This window comes from Gymnoscopelus microlampas, assembly GCF_963454915.1.
Source record: "Gymnoscopelus microlampas genome assembly, chromosome: 12".
Classification (NCBI taxonomy): Eukaryota; Metazoa; Chordata; class Actinopteri; order Myctophiformes; family Myctophidae; genus Gymnoscopelus; species Gymnoscopelus microlampas.
This window is the reverse complement of record NC_139949.1, coordinates 44,021,844-44,032,919: the sequence shown is the minus strand read 5'-3', so window position 1 is coordinate 44,032,919 and position 11,076 is coordinate 44,021,844. Positions and strand designations below refer to the sequence as shown.

The 11,076-nt window shown below is 42.0% G+C and overlaps 1 protein-coding gene across 1 annotated transcript; it reads right to left on the bottom strand.

Annotated features, from left to right (window-relative positions):
• Nucleotides 1-857: 857 nt before the first annotated feature.
• Nucleotides 858-9,807, bottom strand: yipf5 (Yip1 domain family, member 5). Its single transcript, XM_084073480.1, has 6 exons — nt 9,717-9,807; nt 7,623-7,749; nt 5,375-5,547; nt 2,835-2,980; nt 2,308-2,489; nt 858-1,612 (listed from the first exon to the last, which is right to left on the bottom strand). Exons 2-6 carry the CDS (start codon nt 7,739-7,741, stop codon nt 1,450-1,452), a joined length of 783 nt encoding a protein of 260 aa, XP_083929606.1. The 5' UTR covers nt 7,742-7,749; nt 9,717-9,807; the 3' UTR covers nt 858-1,449.
• Between the last annotated feature and the right edge of the window lie 1,269 nt (nt 9,808-11,076).

The window sequence follows — 11,076 nt, the reverse complement described above, 5'->3', positions numbered from 1 at the left end:
CGGGGCAGGGTGTTTCAGGACGACGGTTCTTCTTCTATTACATTTCTGAATGGAGAGGTGCTCGTCTCTGCGCAATGGAGAACCGGTTTGACGGCGAAACTGGTTTTCTAATGGCCACTCATTAACAATTCGGTCGAATGCAAATGAGCCCCATTTGAAAACAAAGGTGACTTAACGGGTTAGGGGCTGCTAATGTTGATTTTTTGTTTTTTCCCCCTGGCGGATCTTGCCCCTACACAGGGGCAAGCATGGGTTCACACAGACCGGGCCATGGCCTCGTTGGCCCCAATGAGCGTACGCCTCTGCTGCATGCAGAGGCGTACGCTGTAGAGACAGACCCAGTGTTGTGTGAACCTCTTCCATACTCACAAGGCAGATCAGCTCGGGGAACGATTGAGAACTTTTAATGTGCACGTCTTCACATAAAAACAAATATGAGCAAAGAGAGGAACCTATGCAAAGTAATCTAAATACACAGTTCAGGATGTGTGTAGAGCAAATACTGACGGGAACACGTCTACATTAGTGGTAGATGCGTATCCAGTCTTTCGTGAAAGACAGTTTAAAATTTGCAATTGGCATTGTGGGGTGGAATGAAAAAAAAAAAAAGGTGCCCCCAGGGGTCAGTCCTGAAAGAGAAGAGGTTTCTGCTTTTCCTTCAAAAAAAACAAAAACGTTTGTGCTCTTGTCAGCATTGTTCTCTCTTACTGGATCAGTTAGTGCGTAATGGTTCTCAAAGTGTGGTCCAGGGACCCTCAGGATTCCTTGAGGGAGGTTCTAAATGGACCTTTACAGATCAGTAACTCTTGAGAGCATACAAATGGAACCAAATGGACCCGTTAACGGGTCCATTTGGTTCCATTTGTATGCTCTCTAGAGTTATGGGTGTCCTTGAAAATTAAAAAGGTTTTGAGAACCACGTTAGTGGAACTGTTGTATTTTACTTGGGGGAGGAGGGGGGGGGCTGCTTTCCTGGTCCTGTGTGGGGGGGGGGGTCCAGTCTTCATCCGATTAACAAACCTGTCTCCCGGTCCCTTCATTTTCCATTCTCTTTTCATGGCCTTAACATCATAGGACAACACGCCTTCGGGAGTCAGTTTTCACCATGTTTTTTTTTTTGTTGTGTTGTTGTGGTTAGTCCTCTCCTTTAAGACCGTGAAGTGAGCAAGGCGGAGGAGGGGAGAGAAGCACGCCGCGGTGCATGTTCGACGACTCGGAATGGAAACAGAAACTTAAAAAAAATCCTAATAATAACAATAATAATAATAATAATGATAATAAAGCCTGGTTACCAGTTCGTATTCTGCAATCACTGTCGTAGCAAAACAATAATTACACTATAATCAAGACCGGGCCCTACACGGACTGACGTTACAGAAAATGCAAGGTGGTGGTGGTGGTGGTACGATGGTACGTTTTTCCTGCTGGAGAGGGGGATAGAATGCTTTTTTAAAAGACGGAGATGAGAGCGAAGACCCCGTAGAGGAGAGCGCAGGGGTAGGCCACCAGCAGCTGCTGTCCGTCCATGGCCAGCGCCGAGATGAAGATCTTCGAGGCCGAGAAGCTGCACCAGCCGATGATCGTGGAGGCCATTACTATTCCAAACAGGCCTCTGTTGTTGGAGGAGAGGGGAAGAAAAGGTGATGATGTCAGTGTAGCGAGTACGTTAGGATAACCTGCTTTCAAGTACTTGCAAACTGATAGATTGACTGCGTGAGAACATAATGAAACCGGTTCGGTTGGGAGCTCAATGTGCGTGGGAACACCAAGAACTACAGAGGCAAAATGCAGGTTTAACTTAGATAAATTAAAACCTATTTTCAACAAACAGAACCAGCATAAACAAATAAAAAGTGAGTGTTTTATCAGGAACCCCCTGAAAGAGCAGCTGACATTGGAAATGTTGGAAATAGCCGATCTACTAATCTGAGTTCCCAGAAGTTTTCGCCAGCTCTCGCATACAAACGGGAGGGGCGAGGAACTTCTGGGCCAGAGCCGCGGTATTTGTGCACGGGATGTAGCTTACGCTCAGAATCTGAGCGGACACGCCTTTTACCGGTCTGAGAGCTGTGCAACTCGTCTAAACAGTCCGACGAGAGGCAAACAGCAGTACACAATTTCCACAATTTTTTTAAATGTTTTGAAAATACATGGATGGAGTTGACAACATGGAAATGATTATGACGATTGTAACGATTATGCAAAAAGAAAAGCGATTATCTCAAATAATTGTGATGAGGCAATTATGTAATAACTGTGACAGGCCTAATCGCAGTCCCAATACACCAAAACGGCGACACAACTCACTGTAAAGAGAGGAGGACTCCGCAGGTGGAGAGCACGATCATGGGCAGGAGGCAGTAGCCCAGGACGCTGGCCACGCAGCCGAAGGACACACCCGTCATGCTCATCAGGTTGAGCAGCAGGTACATGCCCAGGCAGCCGATGGCACTGATACCGTACACGTAGCCAAACTGGATCTTACCTGTCTGGGAGTGGGATACGAAACAGACACACAATGAGCCCAAGATAGACTTTTTGGACAACATCGGTATCTGCATTTATGCAGCCAAAGTGTCCCTATGTTCAGAAATAGCAGATCAGCAAGGGACCCCAAAATCTAGCATTGGTCGGGCTCTACAGTACACATTATGCACAGGGACAGTAACACAAGACGTGTGTGTGTGTGTGTGACGATAAAAGTATATTGTTATATTGTATGTAATATAACGATATGTGTGAATGTAGTTTTACTGTCGTGTCCTATTGATAATCTGAGGAACAGTATGACCCCCTCCAATCCCATATTAATATACTTCATAACGTTGTTTTACCAGGAGTAACGTGGCTCCAAAAGCCAGACAGAACACCATGGGTCCAGCCAGGTCTGTCTCGTTCATGATGCTGCCGTCGGCTATCTTCATGGGATGCAGCACCGTCAGAGTCTTCTGCCAGATATGGTCAAAGTTGATCCCTAGTTCTGTGGCAAAACACAAAACAGGGGCGGACGTTTGTAGCTTGAAAGGTTTCCGTGACAAAACAGCAGGTGGGGAAAAATGCCAAATAATGATGTAAGCAATTTAACTGGTCTTTGTCGGGGACAGAAAGAAACCAGACCATGAAATCTATTTGGGCTGTACCTCAACTAGTGATGTGTCGTTCATGATCGATTCGTTCAAAAGAACTAGTTAATTTGCCATGAACATGAACGAACGAGCTCGTTCACTTTCTGAAACTGTTACGTTCACGCGCGACGTAAAAAAAAAGCTCCCGCGATGGTGTTTTACACACATTATAAAACATACATTAACCACTTTAGCCCTATTTGAAAATAGCAGATCTACAAGCTCACAACGCGTCACATCGCGACGCGTTGTGAGCTTGTAGATCGGCTATTTTCAAATCTGTTAGTACTTTTACTTTTGGTACATACAAGTATATTTTGATGCCAAAACTTTTGTACTTTTACTCAAGTACATTTTGAACACTAGAAAATAGCGCTACTGAACGAGAACGTGAACGAATCATTTGAACAAATCATTGCCGTGAATGTGAATCGTTCGTTCACTGAAATTAAGGTTTTTTTCCCACCACTAACCTCAACAACACACATTTGTATTGAACCGTTTGGTACAAGACTTTCGGTATGGCACACATTATGAACGGAAGAATACACCCCTTTTTGTTTTTGTTTGAAATCATCTTCTCTATGCTCCACCAGACTGTTGAAGGAGAGCCCTCTCAATGCCTCTGCACTCAAGAAAGCAGGCTAAACGACGTTAAAGGGATAGTTCACCCCCAAAATTACCTTTTCCCCCTATAAACTAGTAACCCCATGGAGACTTGATATCTTTTTGTTTTTGTCGCATTCCTGAGCCAATAATTTGATGACCGGCAGCGGTTCCGATAGGAGACACAAAGAGTCTCCTTCGTATCTCCTACCGGAACCGCTGCCCACCGGTCCGCTGGTCATCAAACTATTGGCTTAGAAATGCAACAAAAGCTACAAAATACCCACGAATTAAAGTCTCCATGGGGTGACTAATCGATAGGAAAAAGGTCACACACCTGATTCAGTGTAAGCAGCCCTTCACACCCGATTCAAACAGGGAAAAAATAAATCACAGCAATTGGTACATGTCTTGCCCCAGATATGACACACTAGATACCGTATTGCAAAATGCAGGCTTTACGAAGTCTTGTCTTAGAGGCACATAGCGAGAATGTTCTATGTAAACGATGGCCACTGAAAAGTCATCGCCAAGCTGCTAATCACAACCATCAGCTATTCACTCCAAAGTCCCCTCACTCTCTTGCCTATTTTGAAGACCTTTCCATACCCATACTAAATGACTGATTAGATAGGTACTGCTGAAATGATTCTCCTCAGCTCCTGTTGAATCAACTACACAGTCTCTTTAGTGCAGAGTTTGAGGGGATTTGAGGATGTTGAAAGCTTGTTCATGATAGTGATCTACTGTACTTGATTGCATTGATAAGCATCTCTATTGTTTAAAACCCTGCAAGTCCCCCCCTCCCCGCCAGAGGACAAACTGCAAAGTCTAATTGAGGGCTACTTTTTAACATTTCTCCTCTCTACACCAGTGGTTCTCAATGTTTGGTCCGGGGACCCCAGTGGTCCTTGAGGGAGCTCCAAGGCAAAATGACACTGAGGATTTTACAGTGTAGAAACACTGCAATTTCAGCATCCAAAATAATGGCCAAATAAATGAGTTACCGTTGTCTTGTGTTGAGCAAACAGTTGCAAGGCACCGTGTCATCCGTTTTGGTCAACATCCTCTTTTCTCTGCCTTAAAATACTTTATTTCCTCCTCCCCACTCATTTGAACCACATTAACCCTGACTCTTAGATACATATGCTATTCATCATACAACTACGTTTAGGGCTTAAGAGGTTATGGTTACACACAAGACAACTTCCTTCTATATTCAAAAATATATATAAAACATTTGAGCCCGTCCGACATATCGGTCTTAGCCAATATAACTATTATTTGGCTTTTTTGATGGCATCTGTATCGGCAGTTATGCAGCCAATAGATCCCTTTTTTTTTACCTCTTTCAGCCTTTCTGTCCCTATATTTTGAGCATGTAATTCTTGGTGAAAATGTTCCAAGGTTTTCATGAATGTTCAAAAATAGCCGATCTGCAAGCTCACACAATGTGTCGCGTTGTGAGCTTGTAGATTGGCTATTTTTGAAAATCATGGAATAAGGCTTGAAGTGTTTAAAGAATATAAATTCTAGTAAAACATTTTTTTTTCAAATGTTAAGTTTTTCAAATTGATAAGAAAATATTGCACCTTTTGACAAAATATCAGCCAAAATCAGTAAACATCTGTGTTAAGGCTCACCTTCCAGGAGCGGTGGCTCATCGTCGAAGCTGCTGCTGTACATGGACTGCGACGGGGACGGAGTGTAGGCCTGCTGGGGCTGGAAGATCTGTCCTGTGTAGGGCTGCTGGGGCTGCCCTACCCCCGGGGCGGAGTAGCCCATGGGCTGGGAGTAGTCATACTGACCGTAGGGCCTAGTAGGAGCACATCATGTTCAACACCATTTCACCACTTAAAAACCCTCTCGTCTTAGAGAACCGGACTTGAGTTACAATTGTCTGTACTGTCTTCACCAAAAATAGTCAAGAGTTTTGAGCTTGTAGATCTGCTATTTTTGGTGAATGTTCCCCTCAGGATAGGCATGCTGTGTTCAAGTGGTTAAGAGGAGAGCAGTTTTTCTATTTAACTTTTTCCACTTGTGCACATTTACACTGTTACATGGAAACACCATACAAGGGAGCTTTTTAGGGCTGGGCAATATTGACATTGTGACACAAGACTGGATATCATCTGATATGATACTATAAGTGTTGCCTTTTCCTTATATTATGCTTTCCAAAATTGTCAAAGTGACAACAGTTCACATACAAGCTCAAAACGCACCTTGTGATCTGCTATTATCTGTATTTTTGAAATATTTTGAAAAAATAAAAATGATATTGTCACAACATTCACATTGAGGTAGTTCACAACTATTGTGATATTCTATTTCGTAGTCCGTATCGCCCAGCCCTAGAGCCATTTAAAATCACCCTTGTCCCAAGTGGCTCACGGTAATTTTTTCAAGTCATGTTTGCATTCGGGCCCCCCGGGCTCACAAGGAGCACATGGTCGTCTGTGAGTGTGCACTAACTGGTAACCCTAAAAAAAAAAATCTATTTCTAACACGTTAGTTATTGACAGTAATGTTTGCCAATAGCATGTTCTCTTCTGTTTCTCAACGACCAGTAGCACCACAGTGTAAGAATGATGACCTTTTCAAATGATCTTTGGTATTTTCAAACTGAGGTGAGCCAAGAATCTCCAGGGCACGGCATCGTGAAACCAGGAGCGGAAACCAGCGTGCCGTCGCTGCCAACTCCTGACCCAGGCAATCAGCTTACGACGATGACTTAAGTGATTAAGCCATACGATGGGCATTGGTGTCAATGCGCAAAAATAGCAAAATAGCCGATCTATAAGCTCACAACACGCTACAAAGCAATGAGCAAGAAATGTTTTTGACTATAAAGGCATGCTCAAAATAGACATGCCAGATTGAAAGTAGTTAATAATATAACATAACGTCGCCCTGCTAAACTAATGGCCTATGTCATTTTTTTTTTTTTTTTACAACTTTATTTTACAGTTTTTATGTTACATACACGAATATACACGTATAAATGTATAGCATTTTATACAAAAAGAGATCGCGTTGATATAACATACAAGACTATATAGACACACATACAACCCCCCCCCCCCCCTCCCCCCTCCCCCCTTAGGCTCCAAAGAAAAAACAAAAAACAAAAAAAACAAAAACAAAGCAGTGGGACAAGATTACAATTAAAACACAATTCTCACAGTTCTAGACAGAGATATATATATCTATATACTATATATACTATATAACAGGGACAGTTCTTCACATCACAAGTCGGACATAGATAAATATGTACAAAAATAATAATAACAATTAACTGAACAGTTTTAGTTAAAGGAAAATTCTTCAACAAAATCAACAAAGGGACTCCAAGCTAAAATAAAGTTGTTGCGGGCTCTATGCACTCTATGGCCTATGTCATTTTTTAAAGGTTTTTCAGGAAAAATTAAAAAAATTATCCAAAACAAAACTATATGATATTTATTAATCATTTCACCCAAAATGTTTATAACAAATCATGACTATTTAAATAGAAATAACACTGTATGTCAGTTATGTAAATTAAGATATTTAAATAGGTTTAAATAGAATTAAATCTGACTTAGGCCAACATTTCTTTTTTTTAAATGGCCTAAATCAGTAAATAATTTGTCTTAAGTCACAAAACCATGTGACTTGGGCCAAAAAAAGGCCTATTTTGGCCTAAGTCACACTAGGGAGTTAGGCCATTATACTAAAAGGGGAGTGAACAGCATGATCCTTTTCAATTAGGAGATGGGCCATTTTACCAGAGGAGGCCAGTGTCATGAGGAGCTGACTTAGGCAAAAATATAATTTTCCTCAAAAAATGACTTAGGCCATTAGTTTAGCAAGGTGACGATAAATAGATGTGTAATCTTATCTTACTGTTTGTATTGGTCTTGGTCTCCTGTGTTGCTGTAGCCACCATACGCCGCCTGGCCTTGGTCATCCACACTGTAGCTGGACTGGTAGAAATCTGTGTTGAAGTTGTCAAACCCCGACATCTCTGGCTCTGAAAACAAACAGTAGAGGACACTTATCATCAACCAGAAAACAAGATGTCAGAAAACATATATTTAGTCAAATATATCCACTCTACCCTGATATTATTCGTGCAGTCTCTGTAGTCTGTACTAGTGTACATCAGGGGTCTTCAACAGGGGGTCCGGGACCCCTAGGGGGTCCTCAGAGCTACTATAGGGGGTCCGCCAAATCTTTGTGTGATATGATTTAGTTTTTTTACATTAACCACTTGAACCCTAGAATTCCTTTTCTGAGGGGAACATTAGCCGAAAATAGCAGATCTACAAGCTCTCTTGAGAGCTTGTAGATCTGCTATTTTTGGCAAAGAGGCTATAGGTGTAGAGGGAAAAAATAGCAGACTAAGTAAAAAAAAAACTTTAATCTGCAACACAATTTTATACCATATAGAGTAGGGGGTCCCTGCTTAATCTCTCGCTCAGCTAAGGGGTCATTGGCCTGAAAACGTTGAAGACCCCTGCTGTACATGATGGGATGGCATTCAGCACTCAAACACATCAATGTGCACAGAAGTAGAGCCAAATGCAATTATAATTACTCTGCATCAACTGCAACACACCTGGCAAAGTATAATTATGCAGTCATTGAAGATGTGTTTGTGGTACAATGCCACCCCATCAAGAGAATGTGGTCCATGTGAATCTCATGGAAAATTGGAGATATACTAAGTAATTAAATATAGGCTGTTTTCTGTCCGAACTTTCAAAGGGAGTTTATGCTAGGACCACAAGTTGCAGCAATTACCTATTGGGGGATACAAAACAGAATGCTGTGGAGGTGAATGGACCCAAGACATCCATAACTGATGTAACCCGAGTAAAATGTTTGTGTTATCCTTGTAGCATAACCTTTGACTGTACTACCTGTGCTGTACTGTATACAAACTTGTTAATAAAGCATTCAATCAATCAATCAATACGTGTTCTATGTAATGTACACAGTATATGGCATATCAATCATTCTAGGCCTACAGTATATGCGATGCATCAAGTGAATTGTACAGGAGTTGTCCATGCTGGTGCACATTAATGAACATTTATTACGTTAAATTACTTTCACCCATAACACGCCAAAGTGTGCAAGAGGCCATTTAAATCAGTGGTTCTCAAACTTTTTCATGTCAAGGACCCCCAAATTGACACTTATTAGCCCGCGGACTCCCATTTGAAAAGATAAGCCAGGGACCCCCATAAGAGAAGATTTTTACGGCTCTAGCAGTGATTCTCATCCATTTCAATTTCAAGGACCCCCACTTTGACATGCATTAGGCTACGGACCCCCATTTAATGGCATTTATATCTCTGTGACCCCAATTCTTATTGTAAAATCAATGTTAATTTAACTCTGTGAGAGTGCTAACGGGTCCATTTGGTTCCATTTGTACACTCTCAGACTTACAGACCCATAAGGGCCCATTTGGTTCCTATCCATCATTTAGCTGGGGAGCCCCTGGAACCCCCTCAAGTACCCCTGGGGGTCCCCCGGACCCCACTTTGAGAACCAATGATTTAAATGTCAATCTAAAAAAGGCTGATCAAACCAACAATGCATGAACAAGGCAGGCATTGATCAACATGCAACATTGCACTTTTCTAAAATTACACATATTCTACACCCATCAGCTCCGTTTTCAAATGACTAGCATTCAAATCCAACATAAGCAACACCGTGGAGCTAACTCACTAACATCTAACTCTCCATTATAATAGCTGTTAACATAAGCTAAAGAGTTGTTGACATAAATCCTGTAGCACAGCTGATGTGTGTGTGTGTGTGTGTGTGTGGGAGGCTAACGGTTAGCATAGCGACAGAAGCTGCTGCAGTGAGGCTGTGGTGTAAACAATAACGTATGACGTGCACGCCTCGACAATTCCTTTAACATTTAACCATGTGAAGTGTTAAACAATGTTAAACAATGTTTAATGACACAACTCTCACCTGTAAAGGTGTCCTGATGTAGTCCAGAGCCCTGCAGTGATGCTGCTGCTGCTGCCAACGCTGCTACGTGTCAGGAGAAAAGATACGGGACACTTCCGGATGGGAACGCTACGCAGTGTTGCCAGGTTTTGAGAGAGAAACAAGGAACCGGGTATGAAAACTCTATGTTACAGGGGTCTTCAACGTTTTCAGGCCAAGGACCCCTTGGCTGAGAGCGAGATAAAGCAAGGACCCCCATTATGTATTGTATAGAATATTATTTTTTTCAGAGATTTCATAGGCAGCTTCATAGACTTGTTTCACAGCACTAATCATGTTGGATTCATGTTAATGTGTATTTCCAGACATTTCCATGCTCTAAAAACAATACTTAGTAAACCTGACCTTTCAGTCCTTAGCCTGCTCTTTTACCCCCCTATACTAAACCACTCTGCCAAAAATAGCAGATCTACAAGCGCACAACGCCTCGCAGCGCCAGGCGTTGTGTGCTTGTAGATCTGCTATTTTTGGCTAAAGTTCTCCTCAGAATAGGGATGTCTACAGGCCACTATGAGCACTCTTGCTTTGAAGTTTGGCTATTTGAAAATAGCCAATCTACAATTGATTGAATATTTTATTTAGAAGGTTGCAGAGAAAAAGCACATGGAAGTACAGTTTACAACAGTGATTCTCAAACGTTTTCATGTCAAGGACCCCCTAAATTGAAACTTATTAGCCCACGGACCCCCACTTGAAAAGATAAGCCAGGGACCCCCGTAAGAGAAGATTTTTACGGCTCTCTAGCAGTGATTCTGTACCATTTTAATTTCAATTTGACATGCATTAGGCTACGGACCCCCATTTAATGGCAGTTCTATCTCTGGGACCCCAATTCATATTGTAAAATCAATGTTAATTTAACTCTGAGAGTGTACAAATGGAACCAAATGGACCCGTTACACACTCTCAGAGTTACAGGCCCATAATTAAGGGTCCATTTGGTTCCTATCCATCATTTAGCTGGGGACCCCTGGAACCCCCTTGAGTACCCCTGGGGTCCCCGGACCCCACTTTGAGAACCAATGGTTTACAATACAAGGTCAACTAAAATGGATCGCTCATGAAAGCTGTGCAATGGCTTTCAAATGAGATCCTCATGTACTGAATTCATGGAGACATTAAAAAACAGACAGATAAACACTATATGCTGAACATCATATAAACAGTTTAAAGGTAGGTTATGGGGGGGTTAGGTTATGACTTTTACAGTTTGGAATTGCAGCCTCCTGAAGGTATTTTTTAGGGCAGTTTTGAAAGTGAGTAGTAGTGTTTTACACCTTCACTACTTTTGGTAGGGCATTACACATTTTGTTCACAACGC

Coding starts and splice junctions, on each gene's coding strand:
- yipf5 (XM_084073480.1), bottom strand. CDS start 7,741: ATGTCGGGGTTTGACAACTTCAACACAGATTTCTACCAGTCCAGCTAC. Junction 5,548..7,622: donor GACCAAGACCAATACAAACA/GTAAGATAAGAT, acceptor TGCTCCTACTAG/GCCCTACGGTCAGTATGACT. Junction 2,981..5,374: donor TGAGCCACCGCTCCTGGAAG/GTGAGCCTTAAC, acceptor GTTTTGCCACAG/AACTAGGGATCAACTTTGAC.